The following is a 19,580-nucleotide window of genomic DNA, read 5'->3' on the forward strand; positions in this document are numbered from 1 at the left end:
TCCTAGGCTCCGCCTACCCCAGTCATTCGACCGACGTACAGGAGGAAATATGCATAGGAGAAACCATATGATACCGTGGTGACTGTAGTTAGAGAAAATAATTCATCAGACCTGATTAAAAAAACCAGGGCGGGCCGTGGACCGGACACACCGTTGGAGAAAGTAATTTATCAGGTAAGCATAAATTCTGTTTTCTCCAACATAGGTGTGTCCGGTCCACGGCGTCATCCTTACTTGTGGGAACCAATACCAAAGCTTTAGGACACGGATGAAGGGAGGGAGCAAATCATGTCACCTAAATGGAAGGCACCACAGCTTGCAAAACCTTTCTCCCAAAAATAGCCTCCGAAGAAGCAAAAGTATCAAATTTGTAAAATTTGGCAAAAGTGTGCAGTGAAGACCAAGTCGCTGCCTTACATATCTGGTCAACAGAAGCCTCGTTCTTGAAGGCCCATGTGGAAGCCACAGCCCTAGTGTAGTGAGCTGTGATTCTTTCAGGAGGCTGCCGTCCGGCAGTCTCATAAGCCAATCGGATAATGCTTTTAAGCCAAAAAGAAAGAGAGGTAGAAGTTGCTTTTTGACCTCTCCTTTTACCAGAATAAACAACAAACAAAGAAGATGTTTGTCTGAAATCTTTAGTAGCCTCTAAATAGAATTTTAGAGCACGGACTACGTCCAAATTGTGTAACAAACGTTCCTTCTTTGAAACTGGGTTCGGACACAAAGAAGGTACAACTATCTCCTGGTTAATATTTTTGTTGGAAACAACTTTCGGAAGAAAACCAGGCTTAGTACGTAAAACCACCTTATCTGCATGGAACACCAGATAGGGCGGAGAACACTGCAGAGCAGATAACTCTGAAACTCTTCTAGCAGAAGAAATTGCAACCAAAAACAAAACTTTCCAAGATAATAACTTAATATCTACGGAATGTAAGGGTTCAAACGGAACCCCTTGAAGAACTGAAAGAACTAGATTTAGACTCCAGGGAGGAGTCAAAGGTCTGTAAACAGGCTTGATTCTAACCAGAGCCTGAACAAACGCTTGAACGTCTGGCACAGCTGCCAGCCTTTTGTGAAGTAAAACAGATAAAGCAGAGATCTGTCCCTTCAGAGAACTTGCAGATAATCCTTTCTCCAAGCCTTCTTGTAGAAAGGATAGAATCTTAGGAATTTTTATCTTGTTCCATGGGAATCCTTTAGATTCACACCAACAGATATATTTTTTCCATATTTTATGGTAAATTTTTCTAGTTACAGGCTTTCTGGCCTGAATCAGAGTATCTATTACAGAATCTGAAAACCCACGCTTTGATAAAATCAAGCGTTCAATCTCCAAGCCGTCAGTTGGAGGGAAACCAGATTCGGATGTTCGAATGGACCTTGAACAAGAAGGTCCTGTCTCAAAGGTAGCTTCCATTGTGGAGCCGATGACATATTCACCAGGTCTGCATACCAAGTCCTGCGTGGCCACGCAGGAGCTATCAAGACCACCGAAGCCCTCTCTTGATTGATCCTGGCTACCAGCCTGGGAATGAGAGGAAACGGTGGGAATACATAAGCTAGGTTGAAGGTCCAAGGTGCTACTAGTGCATCTACTAGAGTCGCCTTGGGATCCCTGGATCTGGACCCGTAGCAAGGAACCTTGAAGTTCTGACGAGAGGCCATCAGATCCATGTCTGGAATGCCCCATAATTGAGTTATTTGGGCAAAGATTTCCGGATGGAGTTCCCACTCCCCCGGATGGAATGTCTGACGACTCAGAAAAACATAATTTATGCTTACCTGATAAATTCCTTTCTTCTGTAGTGTGATCAGTCCACGGGTCATCATTACTTGTGGGATATTATCTGCTCCCCTACAGGAAGTGCAAGAGGATTCACCCAGCAGAGTTGCTATATAGCTCCTCCCCTCTACGTCACCTCCAGTCATTCGACCAAGGACCAACGAGAAAGGAGAAGCCAAGGGTGTAGTGGTGACTGGAGTATAATTTAAAAAATATTTACCTGCCTTAAAAAACAGGGCGGGCCGTGGACTGATCACACTACAGAAGAAAGGAATTTATCAGGTAAGCATAAATTATGTTTTCTTCTGTTAAGTGTGATCAGTCCACGGGTCATCATTACTTGTGGGATACCAATACCAAAGCAAAAGTACACGGATGACGGGAGGGATAGGCAGGCTCTTTATACAGAAGGAACCACTGCCTGAAGAACCTTTCTCCCAAAAATAGCCTCCGAGGAAGCAAAAGTGTCAAATTTGGAAAATTTGGAAAAAGTATGAAGCGAAGACCAAGTTGCAGCCTTACAAATCTGTTCAACAGAGGCCTCATTCTTAAAGGCCCAAGTGGAAGCCACAGCTCTAGTGGAATGAGCTGTAATTCTTTCAGGAGGCTGCTGTCCAGCAGTCTCATAAGCTAAACGAATTATGCTACGAAGCCAAAAAGAGAGAGAGGTAGCAGAAGCTTTTTGACCTCTCCTCTGACCAGAGTAAACGACAAACAGGGAAGACGTTTGTCGAAAATCTTTAGTTGCCTGTAAATAAAATTTAAGGGCACGAACTACATCCAGATTGTGCAAAAGACGTTCCTTCCTCGAAGAAGGATTTGGGCACAAGGATGGAACAACAATCTCCTGATTGATATTCCTGTTAGTGACTACCTTAGGTAAGAACCCAGGTTTAGTACGCAGAACTACCTTATCCGAGTGAAAAATCAAATAAGGAGAATCACAATGTAAGGCTGATAACTCAGAGACTCTTCGAGCCGAGGAAATAGAAATAGAACTTTCCAAGATAACAACTTTATAACAATGGAATGAAGGGGTTCAAACGGAACACCCTGTAAAACGTTAAGAACAAGGTTTAAACTCCATGGTGGAGCCACAGCTTTAAACACAGGTTTAATCCTGGCCAAAGCCTGACAAAAAGCCTGAACGTCTGGAACTTCTGACAGACGCTTGTGTAACAGAATGGACAGAGCTGAGATCTGTCCCTTTAAGGAACTAGCGGATAACCCCTTTTCTAAACCTTCTTGTAGAAAAGACAATATCCTAGGAATCCTAACCTTACTCCAAGAGTAACCTTTGGATTCGCACCAATATAGGTATTTACGCCATATTTTATGGTAAATCTTTCTGGTAACAGGCTTCCTAGCCTGTATTAAGGTATCAATAACTGACTCAGAAAAACCACGCTTTGATAAGATCAAGCGTTCAATTTCCAAGCAGTCAGCTTCAGAGAAGTTAGATTTTGATGTTTGAAAGGACCCTGAATCAGAAGGTCCTGTTTCAGAGGTAACGACCAAGGTGGACAGAATGACATGTCCACCAGATCTGTATACCAAGTCCTGCGTGGCCATGCAGGCGCTATTAGAATCACTGATGCTTTCTCCTGTTTGATTCTGGCAATCAATCGAGGAAGCATCGGGAAAGGTGGAAACACATAAGCCATCCTGAAGGTCCATGGTGCTGTCAAGGCATCTATTAGGACCGCTCCCGGATCCCTGGATCTGGACCCGTAGCGCGGAAGCTTGGCGTTCTGTCGAGACGCCATGAGATCTATCTCTGGTTTGCCCCAACGTCGAAGTATTTGGGCAAAGACCTCTGGATGAAGTTCCCACTCCCCCGGATGAAAAGTCTGACGACTTAAGAAATCCGCCTCCCAGTTCTCCACTCCCGGGATGCGGATTGCAGACAGGTGGCAAGAGTGAGACTCTGCCCAGCGAATTATCTTCGATACTTCCATCATTGCTAGGGAGCTTCTTGTCCCTCCCTGATGGTTGATATAAGCTACAGTCGTGATGTTGTCCGACTGGAACCTGATGAACCCCCGAGTTGTTAACTGGGGTCAAGCCAGAAGAGCATTGAGGACTGCTCTCAATTCCAGAATGTTTATTGGAAGAAGACTCTCCTCCTGATTCCATAGTCCCTGAGCCTTCAGAGAATTCCAGACAGCGCCCCAACCTAGTAGGCTGGCGTCTGTTGTTACAATTGACCAGTCTGGCCTGCTGAATGGCATTCCCCTGGCCAGATGTGGCCGATAAAGCCACCATAGAAGAGAATTTCTGGTCTCTTGATTCAGATTTAGAGTGGGGGACAAATCTGAGTAATCCCCATTCCACTGACTTAGCATGCACAGTTGCAGTGGTCTGAGATGTAGGCGTGCAAAAGGAACTATGTCCATTGCTGCTACCATTAGTCCGATTACCTCCATGCATTGAGCTACTGACGGGTGTTGAATAGAATGAAGGACACGGCATGCACTTTGAAGTTTTGTTAACCTGTCCTCTGTCAGGTAAATCTTCATTTCTACAGAATCTATCAGAGTCCCCAGGAAGGGAACTCTTGTGAGTGGAAAGAGAGAACTTTTCTTTTCGTTCACTTTCCAGCCATGCGACCTTAGAAATGCCAGTACTATCTCTGTATGAGATTTGGCAGTTTGAAGGCTTGAAGCTTGTATCAGTATGTCGTCTAAGTACGGAGCTACTGAAATTCCTCGCGGTCTTAGTACCGCCAGAAGAGTGCCCAGAACCTTTGTGAAGATTCTTGGAGCCGTAGCCAGTCCGAATGGAAGAGCTACAAACTGGTAATGCCTGTCTAAAAAGGCAAACCTTAGATACCGGTAATGGCTTTTGTGAATCGGTATGTGAAGGTAAGCATCCTTTAAATCCACTGTGGTCATGTACTGACCCTCTTGGATCATGGGCAAAAATGTTCGAATAGTTTCCATCTTGAACGATGGAACTCTTAGGAATTTGTTTAGGATCTTTAAATCCAAGATTGGCCTGAAGGTTCCCTCTTTTTTGGGAACTACAAACAGATTTGAGTAAAACCCTTGTCCTAGTTCCAACCGCGGAACTGGATGGATCACTCCCATTAATAAAAGATCTTGTACGCAGCGTAGAAACGCTTCCTTCTTTGTTAGGTTTGTTGACAACCTTGACAGATGAAATCTCCCTCTTGGGGGAGAGGATTTGAAGTCCAGAAGGTATCCCTGAGATATGATCTCTAACGCCCAGGGATCCTGAACATCTCTTGCCCAAGCCTGGGCGAAGAGGGAAAGTCTGCCCCCCACTAGATCCGGTCCCGGATCGGGGGCCCTCAATTCATGCTGTCTTAGGGGCAGCAGCAGGTTTTCTGGCCTGTTTGCCCCTGTTCCAGGACTGGTTAGGTTTCCAGCCTTGTCTGTAGCGAGCAACAGCTCCTTCCTGTTTTGGTGCAGAGGAAGTTGATGCTGCTCCTGCTTTGAAATTACGAAAGGAACGAAAATTGGACTGTCTAGCCTTGGCTTTGGCCTTGTCCTGAGGCAGGGCATGACCTTTACCTCCTGTAATGTCAGCAATAATCTCTTTCAAGCCGGGCCCGAATAAGGTCTGCCCTTTGAAAGGAATATTAAGCAATTTAGATTTAGACGTAACATCAGCTGACCAGGATTTCAGCCACAGAGCTCTGCGTGCCTGAATGGCGAATCCTGAATTTTTAGCCGCAAGTTTAGTTAAATGTACTACGGCATCTGAAATAAATGAATTAGCTAACTTAAGGAATTTAAGTTTGTGTGTGATGTCATCTAGTGTGGATGATTGAAGTGTCTCTTCCAGAGACTCAAACCAAAATGCTGCTGCAGCCGTGACAGGCGCAATACATGCAAGAGGTTGCAATATAAACCCTTGTTGAACAAACATTTTCTTAAGGTAACCCTCTAATTTTTTATCCATTGGATCTGAAAAGGCACAGCTATCCTCCACTGGGATAGTGGTACGCTTAGCTAAAGTAGAAACTGCTCCCTCCACCTTAGGGACCATTTGCCATAAGTCCCGTGTGGCGGCGTCTATTGGAAACATCTTTCTGAATATAGGAGGGGGTGAGAAAGGCACACCGGGTCTATCCCACTCCTTAGTAACAATGTCAGTAAGTCTCTTAGGTATAGGAAAAACGTCAGTACTCGTCGGTACCGCAAAATATTTATCCAACCTACACATTTTCTCTGGGATTGCAACTGTGTTACAATCATTCAGAGCCGCTAATACCTCCCCTAGTAACACACGGAGGTTCTCAAGCTTAAATTTAAAATTTGAAATGTCTGAGTCCAGTTTATTTGGATCAGAACCGTCACCCACAGAATGAAGCTCTCCGTCTTCACGTTCTGCAAACTGTGACGCAGTATCAGACATGGCCCTTGCATTATCAGCGCACTCTGTTCTCACCCCAGAGTGATCACGTTTACCTCTTAGTTCTGGTAGTTTAGCCAAAACTTCAGTCATAACAGTAGCCATATCTTGTAATGTGATTTGTAATGGCCGCCCAGATGTACTCGGCGCTACAATATCACGCACCTCCTGAGCGGGAGATGCAGGTACTGACACGTGAGGCGAGTTAGTCGGCATAACTCTCCCCTCGTTGTTTGGTGAAATATGTTCAATTTGTACAGATTGACTGTTTTTTAAAATAGCATCAATACATTTAGTACATAAATTTCTATTGGGCTCCACTTTGGCATTAACACATATAGCACAGATATCTTCCTCTGAATCAGACATGTTTAACACACTAGCAAATAAACAGCAACTTGAAAATACTTAATTTACAAATAATATGAAAACGAACTGTGCCTTTAAGAAGCACAGAAAAAAATTATAACAGTTAAAATAATTAAGTTATAGCATCAATCTTTGTCAGAATATACAGTTTTAGCAAAGGATTGTTCCCCTCAGCAATTAAACAACACAACTTTAGCAAAGGTTTAATCCCATTAGCAAAGATAACAATTTCTGAAAGCAGGAAACAAATTACAGAATAAACGTTTTTATCTCAGTCAATGCTGACTGAAATATTTGATGCATAGTAAAAGCGCCCCTCCCCCACACACACAGCAGTGAGGGAGAACAGAAACTGACAGAAAAAAACAGATTTAAGCAACTGCCAAGTGGAAAAATAGTGCCCAAACATTTATTCACTCAGTACCTCAGTAAATGAAAACGATTTTACATTCCAGCAAAAACATTAAACATAATCTCTAGTTATTAAACAGCTTTATGTCTTTCTTACAGTGTAATTCTAGTGAAGTACCATTCTCCCAGAATACTGAAGTGTAAAGTATACATACATGACATTATATCGGTATGGCAGGATTTTCTCATCAATTCCATTGTCAGAAAATAAAAACTGCTACATACCTCTATGCAGATTAATCTGCCCGCTGTCCCCTGATCTGAAGTTTACCTCACTCCTCAGATGGCCGAGAACAGCAATATGATCTTAACTACTCCGGCTAAAATCATAGCAAAACTCTGGTAGATTCTTCCTCAAACTCTGCCAGAGAGGTAATAACACACTCCGGTGTTATTTTAAAATAACAAACTTTTGATTGAAGATATAAAACTAAGTATAATCACCATAGTCCTCTCACACGACCTATCTAGTTGCTGGGTGCAAGAGAATGACTGGAGGTGACGTAGAGGGGAGGAGCTATATAGCAACTCTGCTGGGTGAATCCTCTTGCACTTCCTGTAGGGGAGCAGATAATATCCCACAAGTAATGATGACCCGTGGATTGATCACACTTAACAGAAGAAATCCGCTTCCCAATTTTCCACTCCTGGGATGTGGATTGCAGACAAGTGGCAGGAGTGATCCTCCGCCCATTGAATTATCTTGGTCACTTCCTCCATCGCCAGGGAACTTCTTGTTCCCCCCTGATGGTTGATATATGCAACAGTCGTCATGTTGTCTGATTGAAACCTTATGAATTTGGCCTTTGCTAGTTGAGGCCAAGCTTTGAGAGCATTGAATATCGCTCTCAGTTCCAGAATGTTTATCGGGAGAAGAGATTCTTCCCGAGACCATAGACCCTGAGCTTTCAGGGGTTCCCAGACCGCGCCCCAGCCCACCAGACTGGCGTCGGTCGTGACAATGACCCACTCTGGTCTGCGAAAGCTCATTCCCTGTGACAGGTTGTCCAGGATCAGCCACCAACGGAGTGAATCTCTGGTCTTTTGATCTACTTGAATCGTCGGAGACAAGTCTGTATAATCCCCATTCCACTGTCTGAGCATGCACAGTTGTAATGGTCTTAGATGAATTCGTGCAAAAGGAACTATGTCCATTGCTGCAACCATCAATCCTATTACTTCCATGCACTGCGCTATGGAAGGACGAAGAACAGAATGAAGTACTTGACAAGAGCTTAGAATTTTTGATTTTCTGACCTCTGTCAGAAAAATCCTCATTTCTAAGGAATCTATTATTGTTCCCAAGAAGGGAACTCTTGTTGACGGGGACAGAGAACTTTTTTCCTTGTTCACTTTCCATCCGTGAGATCTGAGAAAGGCTAGGACGATGTCCGTATGAGCCTTTGCTTTTGACAGAGACGACGCTTGAATCAGGATGTCGTCCAAGTAAGGTACTACTGCAATGCCCCTTGGCCTTAGAACCGCTAGAAGGGACCCTAGTACCTTTGTGAAAATTCTCGGAGCAGTGGCTAATCCGAATGGAAGTGCCACAAACTGGTAATGCTTGTCCAGAAAAGCGAACCTTAGGAACTGATGATGTTCCTTGTGGATAGGAATATGTAGGTACGCATCCTTTAAATCCACCGTGGTCATAAATTGACCTTTCTGGATGGTGGGAAGGATCGTTCGAATGGTTTCCATTTTGAACAATGGAACCCTGAGAAATTTGTTTAGGATCTTGAGATCTAAAATTGGTCTGAATGTTCCCTCTTTTTTGGGAACTATGAACAGGTTGGAGTAAAACCCCATCCCTTGTTCTCCTATTGGAACTGGATGAATTACTCCCATCTTTAACAGGTCTTCTACACAATGTAAGAATGCCTGTCTTTTTACTTGGTTTGAAGATAATTGAGACCTGTGGAACCTTCCCCTTGGGGGTAGTTCCTTGAATTCTAGAAGATAACCTTGAGAAACTATTTCTAGTGCCCAAGGATCCTGAACATCTCTTGCCCAAGCCTGAGCAAAGAGAGAAAGTCTGCCCCCCACCAGATCCGGTCCCGGATCGGGGGCCATCCCTTCATGCTGTTTTGGTAGCAGTGGCAGGCTTCTTGGCCTGCTTACCCTTGTTCCAGCCTTGCATCGGTCTCCAGGCTGGTTTGGGTTGTGAAGTATTACCCTCTTGCTTAGAGGATGTAGAATTAGAGGCTGGTCCGTTTCTGCGAAAGGGACGAAAATTAGGCTTATTTTTAGCCTTAAAAGACCTATCCTGAGGGAGGGCATGGCCCTTTCCCCCGGTAATGTCTGAAATAATCTCTTTCAAATCAGGACCAAACAGTGTTTTACCCTTGAAAGGGATGTTAAGCAATTTTGTCTTGGAAGACACATCCGCTGACCAAGACTTTAGCCAAAGCGCTCTGTGCGCCACAATAGTAAACCCTGAATTTTTCGCCGCTAATCTAGCTAATTGCAAAGCGGCATCTAAAATAAAAGAGTTAGCCAATTTAAGTGCATGAACTCTGTCCATAACCTCCTCATACGAAGATTCTTTATTGAGCGACTTTTCTAGTTCTTCGAACCAGAAACACGCTGCCGTAGTGACAGGAACAATGCATGAAATTGGTTGTAGAAGGTAACCTTGCTGAACAAACATCTTTTTAAGCAAACCCTCTAATTTTTTATCCATAGGATCTTTGAAAGCACAACTATCTTCTATAGGAATAGTAGTGCGTTTGTTTAGAGTAGAAACCGCCCCCTCGACCTTGGGGACTGTCTGCCATAAGTCCTTTCTGGGGTCGACTATAGGAAATAATTTTTTAAATATAGGGGGAGGAACAAAAGGTATGCCGGGCCTTTCCCACTCCTTATTTACTATGTCCGCCACCCGCTTGGGTATAGGAAAAGCATCGGGGGGCACCGGAACCTCTAGGAACTTGTCCATCTTACATAATTTCTCTGGAATGACCAAATTGTCACAATCATCCAGAGTAGATAATACCTCCTTAAGCAGTGCGCGGAGATGTTCTAATTTAAATTTAAATGTTACAACATCAGGTTCAGCTTGTTGAGAAATTTTTCCTGAATCTGAAATTTCTCCCTCAGACAAAACCTCCCTCCTGGCCCCTTCAGATTGGTGTGAGGGTATGTCAGAACAGTTATCATCAGCGTCCTCTTGCTCTTCAGTGTTTAAAACAGAGCAATCGCGCTTTCTCTGATAAGTAGGCATTTTGGATAAAATGTTTGCAATAGAATTATCCATTACAGCCGTTAATTGTTGCATGGTAATAAGTATTGGCGCACTAGATGTACTAGGGGCCTCTTGTGTGGGCAAAACTGGTGTAGACACAGAAGGGGATGATGCAGTATCATGCTTACTCCCCTCATTTGAGGAATCATCTTGGGCAATATAAATTATCTGTGGCATCATTGTCCCTACTTTGTTTGGACACTATGGCACAATCATCACATAAATTTAAATGGGGAGAAACCTTGGTTTTCATACATATAGAACATCGCTTATCTGATGGTTCAGACATGTTAAACAGGCTTAAACTTGTCAACAAAGCACAAAAAACGTTTTAAAATAAAACCGTTACTGTCACTTTAAATTTTAAACTGAACACACTTTATTACTGAATATGTGAAAAAGTATGAAGGAATTGTTCAAAATCCACCAAAATTTCACCACAGTGTCTTAAAGCCTTAAAAATATTGCACACCAAATTTGAAAGCTTTAACCCTTAAAATAACGGAACCGGAGCCGTTTTTACATTTAACCCCTATACAGTCCCAGGTATCTGCTTTGCTGAGACCCAACCAAGCCCAGAGGGGAATACGATACCAAATGACGCCTTCTATAAGCTTTTTCAGTGGTTCTTAGCTCCTCACACATGCATCTGCATGCCTTGCTCTCCAAAAACAACTGCGCATTAGTGGCGCGAAAATGAGGCTCTGCCTATGACTAGAAAAGGCCCCCATCTGAAAAAGGTGTCCAATACAGTGCCTGCCGTTTTTTTAAAACAATCCCCAAGATTATAATAACTATTAAGAGTTATAATCTGCAAAATATGCTTAGCAAAGTAATCGTTTTAGCCCAGAAAAATGTCTACCAGTTTTTTAAGCCCTTATGAAGCCCTTTATTCTTTTACTTAATCTAAGAAAATGGCTTACCGGTCCCCATAGGGGAAATGACAGCCTTCCAGCATTACATAGTCTTGTTAGAAATGTGGCCAGTCATACCTCAAGCAGAAAAGTCTGCCAACTGTTTCCCCCAACTGAAGTTACTTCATCTCAACAGTCCTGTGTGGAAACAGCAATCGATTTTAGTAACGTTTGCTAAAATCATCTTCCTCTTACAAACAGAAATCTTCATCTCTTTTCTGTTTCAGAGTAAATAGTACATACCAGCACTATTTTAAAATAACAAACTCTTGATTGAAGGATAAAAACTACATTTAAACACCAAAAAACTCTTAACCATCTCCGTGGAGATGTTGCCTGTGCAACGGCAAAGAGAATGACTGGGGTAGGCGGAGCCTAGGAGGGATCATGTGACCAGCTTTGCTGGGCTCTTTGCCATTTCCTGTTGGGGAAGAGAATATCCCACAAGTAAGGATGACGCCGTGGACCGGACACACCTATGTTGGAGAAATAACATTAAAATAACAGTTCTTAACTGAACATATAAGATAAAATAGGAGCTGTGTTCACATTAAACAATTAATAAAATTGATTTCAGTTTAATACCACTTTTTATTTTATAAATAATTTTAATAAATAAACTTTTTTTTTAAAAAAAAACAAATTTCTTTTAAAAAGGAAGCAATTTAGATTTATGAATCAGTGTAATACGAGTAAAAATCAGCAGGACATTACAAGCTTCTAGTTTTACATTATTATTGTTATTATCATTTATTTGTAAAGTGCCACCAGATTCCATAGCACTGGGTAAATGAGTTTGAGAACACTGACATTAATTCACGGCATAAAGAATACAAATACATAAACAGACTAAATAAAACACATTACTACAGGAAGAGGAGGGTCCTACTCTGAAGAGCTTAAAATCTATATTAGCCAACTAAACAAATATAAGTTACTTACGTATTATAGTGGAGGGAAAAGAAAAGGAGGACACAATGCAAACTTTAGCAATCAATATAATTCTGTGTTTTATAGAGTGTATTATAGGCAAATAAGCAGACAACATAGGTGCAAGTCCCAGAGGAGAAGATATAGTTGTTACCAGGTCAACATGTCCAGGGGCTTAGTCTGGGTCTTATCTACCTACCTCTCTGTCTGTCTGTCAACACATAATTAACTGCATGTGTGTATGTATATATATATATATATATATATATATATATATACTGTATATACACATACACACACACATATATATATATATAACAGGCAAGAAATCCCCAAAGGCGGGAAGGATTGAGACCGAAGCTACATCCAAGGTCAGTTCAAAACCAGTTTATTGCAGAGTGCAGGTACAAAAGGTGAAGCCAGAGCAAAAACACCTGACGCGTTTCGCGCATGCGCACATGCGCTTCATCAGATATATATAGTGAAACTGGACTTGGGGAGATGATGACAAGGGGAATTGTGTCTTAATGAGTCTTTAGCAATCACAAAAAGATCAAATTGTTTGAAACATCTTTTATTACCTCTATGCTTGTTGTGCTTCAGCCTCTAACGGGATCTTAGAGAAATAGTTTAAAAAAACCTGCTCTGAAGTAGCGAGTCATTGTCACTCCTGATCAGGTCAGGAAGGATGAAGCAATTAGTACAGACACAATCTTGGGTTTGGTTGTGTCCTGATTAAGGACTATTTAAGAGCATGATTGCTGCACATTATTAACAATTTTTTTCTCCCATGTACATAGTTAAACACAGTTATAAATTACCAACCCTGTAATAACATCATCTGTTGAATTAGAATAGTTTGCTACTACATTTCATTGTCACTTCAGTTCTTTTCATAGGACCCTGACATTTCTCATTATTGAGGTGACTAGTACTAGAGGGGAGTTTCATCTAGAGCGATACCTGTTCCTGTAGCTCTTTCAGCCATATTGCTTTCTCCTCAGCATGACTTTCTTGTAAGGTCGCCATCTCTATCTGTAAGAGGCATTTGTTTTTCTCTAATTCCCGTCTTTTTTTCCGTTCATCTGAGAAAAACAATTAAGAATTAAGGTCTCTGTACGGTTCCTTTGTTGTTTGTGCTTATATATAGAGAAAAACGTTATGGTTTTGTTTTGATACAATAAGTTGTAATGTTTTGTAATGGTATTGATGGATTCTAACTGTCTCATGCATGTGCCACTTGACATTATAATCAAAGCATATGTATTTTATGAATTTCTAACATAGTATTGTTGTTTATGTGTAAATGAGCCTACAGTTCCTGTATACTATCAAAAGACTAATTAGACATAGGGCTGTTCATAGATGAGATTCTGGCACAATCACAACTGATAATCTCATTCAAGCATAACACATTGATACCATTTAGAACTCACACACTCCACCCCAGCAGGATTTTACTCCTTCCAAGGTTAGTGCAGCTTATAAGTGTGATCCTTTTGGTTTGTATAGTTCTAAAATGCATAATCAGTGAACCTCAGTTTGTGGTAAGTGAACTTGACTGTTCATTCTAGTGAGCAGCTATACATGAGTAAAAGGCAGAGGCAACTTTTTTTTTTTTTTTTTATCTAGCGGCCTCTTTCAATCTTCCACTTTCCACACCAGCTCATGGCTGTTCAAAAAATATCTATGTCACTTTATCTCACATTCAAGATATCTTTCTTTCAGATAACGCCGTTTCTTTCTATTTGTCCTCTACTAATATGTTATTTCATGTTTATTTGTTGTACTGTAGCTGCCTACATTTGGCTTCTATTTATATTATTTAGATTTGCTTAGACTGCACAGTTATTTAGATACACAATTGTTATTACTGTCAATAAATAAATCTCTTAAACTTGTGCGTTTTCTTTCCTAAGACATGGAGAGTCATTCCAATCACTAGTGGGATATTCACTCATGGCTAGCAGGAGGAGGCATAGAGCACCCCAGCAGAGCTGTTAAGTGTCACTTCCCTTACCCATAACCCCCAGTCATTCACTTTTCCTCTGTCAATGGAGGATGTGAAGTTGGTGTCTGAAGATATTTATTCCTTTTTTGGGTACTTTTCCCTGCAAGCAAGGATTGGGGCTTTGCTGTGTCCACGTCAATCTCTTGAGTAAGAGTAGTGGTGACTTTTCTTCATAAACGAGTCCACAGCTGTATTCATTACTTTTGGGAATTGAGAACCTGGCCATCAGGAGGAGGCAAAGACACCCCAGCCAAAGACTTAAATACCTTCCCCACTTCCCTCATCCCCCAGTCATTCTTTGCCTTTTGTCACAGGAGGTTGGCAGAGAAGTGTCAGAAATTTCGATTTAGTCTCTTACAGTGGGTAGTACTCATTGGAATGGGACTAGAGTTTTAAGTAGTCCTGTCAGCCTCTCAGTGAGAGCATGGATGAAAGTTAGAGTCCGGAGATGCAGGGAGAGTCTTTCTGCGAAACCATCCTGAGTCATATTAACAGCTCCATAAGCAATCATAGGAGGTGGTGAGTGCCCCAGCCATTGGGGGTTTAAGGTGCCGTTTATTTTTTGTCCATATTTACAATCTCCAAGTTATGGAGGATTCTGACTTTTTGGAGACGGATGTCTCTGATTCAGATTCTACTTCTTGCGAAGAATATGAAATGGCCCGGTTGATCCATACCCATCCGTTATGTTATGAATGCCGCTTAAGAGTGCTCTATTCTCCTTAATCAATGAACTTAGAGTCCGCTGAGTCATCCGCCCCTGGGGATTCCATATCCCGCAAAGTGCGCGCCTTAGAACGTTCTTTTGCTGCGCAAACAGGTGTCCAAAATGCCGTTACTCCTTCTCCGAAAGGAGGCTTGTTTCCTCCAGAAGTTACGGCACGGTTCTGCATGGCCATATCTATAGCTTTGGCGCATTTAGATCTTCCAGGAAGATATTGTCCGTGTTCTGTTCTGTTAACCAGGGCTCGTCAGGCGTGGGATCGTCTGGTTCAGATCAGCGGTTTCTTCTGAGGCTTCAGGGGTTCAACCCTCGGGGCCAGGGTCATCAGTTGCCCCGGCGGAGAGAATTCTTGCCTTTCATTATAGACTGGCGCACCTTTGTGTCCTGCTGAGGCATGTTTTGGCAGTGCTGAAGGATCCCAGTGTTAATGGGTTGGTGATCCTCGGCCTTTCGTTCGAATGGGGATGAAGTCAATCTCCTTGTCCTCTACTTTTTTCCATTTTTTTGAGTATCTTCTTCCAGTTCTGAGCTTTGGAAAGAATTGGGTCTCTGACCGGCTGGCCCTGTTAGTTTGTCCATTCTTCTTGGGTGTTCACCTGCGGGTGCTGCCCTCATTTATTTTGATCCAGTTAGGATGTATTTTATTTAATTTTGAAAGCTCATGTCTGTTATAATTTTTTCCTTTGGAAACATTTTCTTCTCTGGAATTTGATACTAGCGATTTTGGGGTTGCATTGGCACTTCTACGGAAGTTATATGAAAAGAGTTAGGACATTGTGTGGACATTGAATGGATCTTGGAGGCTATTTTCCATTCCAGATTTTCAAGGGTTTGAGCTCTGTTCTCTTGAACGTTTACCTTAGTCTTTGAACTTAGTGGTTGTTGTCCCTATAGCCTTTAGGGGTCAACCAGAGTAGCTGTGTGGCTTTCTCCACCGCCTAGCACCCCTTAGGTTGGGAATTTGAATCCCAATATGGGTGTCTTTACAACTCTCTGTGTCTGGGATACTTACGGGAGACACGTAAAATAGAATTGTACGTCTGATCTATATATAGCCCTATAACGCCTTTGTCAGTTGAATGTATAAGGCTCTAGGGCTAATATGGTGTACAGTGCTGGTATAGTTCACAATATTTGGTTAAGATTTTTTCAGAGTGCTTGTATTGTAAGGACTCGTATAGTATATGTGTTTGAGTTAATTAGTACAGCACTTGTCTTTATACCAAAGTCTGTTATAGCTAAATGACAGCTTCTCCCTATGTTTGTTAGTTCACTTGTGTCATTGCTATATGCAGCACAGTATACACATGAAAAGTACAAATAATATTCACTCACCCGGTATGGTAAGTAGGTGCAATCACAGTCTAATCCCAGTTCCACACAGCTTGATCCTAGCTGGGCTCTTAGTGTTGCTTGTAAACACGCCTTGGGAACCAAATAGTTTGCAGGGGTAATAGCCGCTCGTTCAGTGTGCAAGAGACCAGGTGAGCAAAATATAGCGGCTGATTGTAGCGGATAAGCCAAATCCGCTTTAAATGATAAACAGGAAGATAAAGTTTCACCATCCAGGATTAAATGAATCAGCTGTCCAATGCGCCAAGATTAAAGGTATAAAATATAACTTTTATTGGCAAGTGTAGGTAAAAGTAGTAGTATATATATATATATCAATATCACAGCTAGTGAACCAGTAAGCACTATTGCTTACTAGTTCACTAGCTGTGATATTGATTATATATATATATATATATATATATATATATATATATATATGGAAATCAGGAGACAGCACTCACTGGTCTTGACAATACTGGATTTATTCAGTGACGTTTCGGGGAATACACCCCTTCATCAGACCAGAGTACATAGAATGAAGCAAACATTTATACTGTTCCATAAGACCCTCCCCCAGTGTGAAATTGCGCCAAAATTGTTGCCATGGCAACCACCAAGTGTCAACAAACCCCATACAAATGACAATATATATACTACTACTACTTTTACCTGCCCTTGCCAATAAAAGTTATATTTTCTACCTTTAATCTTGGCGCATTGGACGGCTGATTCATTTCATCCTGGATGGTGAAACTTTATGTTCATACTTACGGGAGAGTTCAGTGTCCAAATTTCCTTGGATAGGACTGTGATTGAATCGCCTATGGTGCAAGGTCTGCTCCGGATGGGGTAACCCGGTGGTTCCTCAGGGATTTTAAGATTGTTTAAAGCCGGTTCCAGATTCCGGGTGTCTGGTTTTCTTGTCCTGATCCTTGCCTTGATTGGCAATTTTGGAGTTTCTGTATCCATATCCTTTAGGACTGATTCAGGACGGCCCAGTTTTCTGGTTTCCGGGACATCTCCTGTTCTCTCTTTTCTCGTATAATGGACATTCCTACTGGGCCAGCCGTAGTGGCCGGATGGTTTTATCATTCGGGTTTTGACCTTTTGAGTCTGTCTACAGCTTTATGTTCCATGCTTGTGGGTGGGTGAGCTGTTCTGTTGTCATTTCCCCTTCCTTTGGGGTGGTTTTGGCATACCACAGTATCCACCTGGTGCCGGAGGTCTTTTTCTTCCTTTGCTTTGTCGGGTTGTCCCCCCTGCCTTGCGTGCAGGATGTCAGATGAAGGGCTGGATTTTCTTGTGACATGCCATTACTGTAGTTTCAGTAGAGGGTCTGCTTTTGGGAGTGTCCTTATTCATTGGGAAGGGAGCTGGGTCTGGGTTCTGGAACCCAAGCTCTTTTTGGGGGGGGAGCTGGTTCCCCTCCTATTTACTTCCTGAAGGTCGTGGGGGTTCGAGGAATTGTTATTTCCCTTGTCCTTTCGGACATTGCCAGTCACTTTGGTGCTGAGTCCGTTGCCTGGAGTGAGGGTCGGGGATCTGTCTGCTCTGTGGAGCTTTGACCGCGTATCATAAGTTGATCTTGTGAGCCTGCCTTAGGTGGGAGGTTTTGCGGTGTATCCCTCCTCAGCAGGTAACTTTCTTTTTCTCTGCTGGTTCTGGGTGCTTCCTTCCTTCCCTGTTTTTTCTTGGATGAGAGTTGTTCTGCACTACTTTGGAGTTGTCTCTTCTGAAGAAAGTCCTGTGCAGTTTTACTAGCCTTGGTTAGCTAGTGTTGGCGGCTTGCGTTCGCCTAGACCACCTTTGCAGCAGGAAGCCTATGGCTTTCATCTGAAGCATTTTCAGATATTCTGATGCTGGTTTTTAGCAGTTCCCGGGGACGGTTTGTCTTTTGGTTGCTTTTTGCTGAGTGCGGGTAGCACTCTGCGTAAGGGGAGGGTTCTACCTTCCTCTCTCTAATTTTCCAGGGTTGGGTCGTTGCATTGATCCCTTGGATTCCATGCAGATAGGGGTCTGGGATTTTCCTCCCTTCGCTCTGCTATGTGATTTTGCCCTGTTTCAATCTTGTTTTGCTCTCTTGAAGTTTTCTTTATTACTATAGTCCTTTTTAATTTCTGGAGGTCCTTCTCCCCTTTAGGGAGAATGTGGATGTCCCCTTTTTCCTTGGGTCGGGGTGAGTTTATTTGCGGGCTTAGAGCCTGCGGAACTTTGGCTCCACAGAGGCTTTTGTGCATGGTTGAGTCTAGTTATTCTGAGTGGTCTCTAGCAAGGGCCTTGCTGTTTCTAACTATTGGACAGTCACTTGTGCCTTTTCCTTTTTTGTCCTCTGCTTCTGGTGAAACAGTTTTTTTTTGTCGGGAGTTTGGGTGTTTTCAGGCTGTGGTGCCCTCAGAATGGGCCGCCTTTTGTACCCGTCCATTTTGCATGCAGTGTCCTCTATAACTTGGGCATTGTTTTCCCAAAAGTAATAAATGCAGCTGTGGACTCTCCCCATTTATGAAGACAAACTTAAATTATGCTTACCTGAAAATGTTCTTTTCTTCAGATGGGGAGAATACACAGCTCCCCGTCCGCATTTTTTTATATGTCATGGCCGTAAATTTTGTTTTTATTCTTCTGCCACCTTTTTCACCCTGATATTTCTCCTACTGTTCCTTGTTCCCTCGGCAGAATGACTGGGGGATGAGGGAAGTGGGGGAGGTATTTAAGCCTTTGGCTGGGGTGTCTGTGCCTCCTCCTGGTGGCCAGATTCTGAATTCCCAAAAGTAATGAATGCAGCTGTGGACTCTCCCCGTCTAAATAAAAGAAAATTATCAGGTAAGCATAAGTTAGGTTTTTAAGCAGTTAGAAAGTGGTGAGGTTGTCCGTGCTTTGTTTTCTAACCCAATTGCTGCCCTAGTTATAGAAAGCCAGAGTTGGTTACTCTGTTCTTTCTTTTTCTACAGGTCTCTGCTAGGAGTATGTGTCCTGTCACGCCTTGTGAGCTGTCTTCCTGCCGGACAGCTGGATTTGCAGGTAAGTGCTTTTGCCTTCTAGGTATTGGAGACTTGCACTTTTCACTTTTTATTTCTGCAGACTTAATAAGACTCATTTAATCTTTGGTTAAGATGTATTTGGGCAGCGTGCAGGCACTTCTTGTATGTGAGGGAGACTATGGGGTTAACTTTTCCCTTATGCGTTATGGGATGGTTCCACAGTCTGAAGGGTGTTTATTTGTGCACTTATTTTTTTTATTGATGGCAAGCTCTAGGGAATAGCATTTTAATCGATTTTATCTCCTTTGAGTCTCTGTTAGCTCAATGAGGTAACTAAGAGTGCACGCTTTCAGTTTGTTGCAAAGTTTTTTGTGTGCTGCTCACGTGACAGCCCGCTCTTCCGCTTGTACGCTGAGTGGAGTGGTGTCATTCTCTATGAGTTCTCTTCGGTGAAGGCTGTGAGAGGCTTCGTTTGTGCTGTCTTTTATTTATATCTGC

General features: G+C 42.5%; 1 protein-coding gene across 1 annotated transcript in view; it reads right to left on the minus strand.

The window, feature by feature from the left end:
* CCDC91 (coiled-coil domain containing 91) overlaps positions 1-19,580 on the minus strand; it is a 141,996-nt gene that overhangs the window by 15,838 nt on the left and 106,578 nt on the right. Inside the window, exon 10 of the mRNA XM_053711502.1 lies at positions 12,998-13,119. Coding sequence (XP_053567477.1) covers positions 12,998-13,119 — 122 coding nt within the window. The remainder of the gene's footprint in view (positions 1-12,997; positions 13,120-19,580) is intronic.

Source organism: Bombina bombina, chromosome 4, assembly GCF_027579735.1.
Source record: "Bombina bombina isolate aBomBom1 chromosome 4, aBomBom1.pri, whole genome shotgun sequence".
In the NCBI taxonomy this organism is placed as follows: Eukaryota; Metazoa; Chordata; class Amphibia; order Anura; family Bombinatoridae; genus Bombina; species Bombina bombina.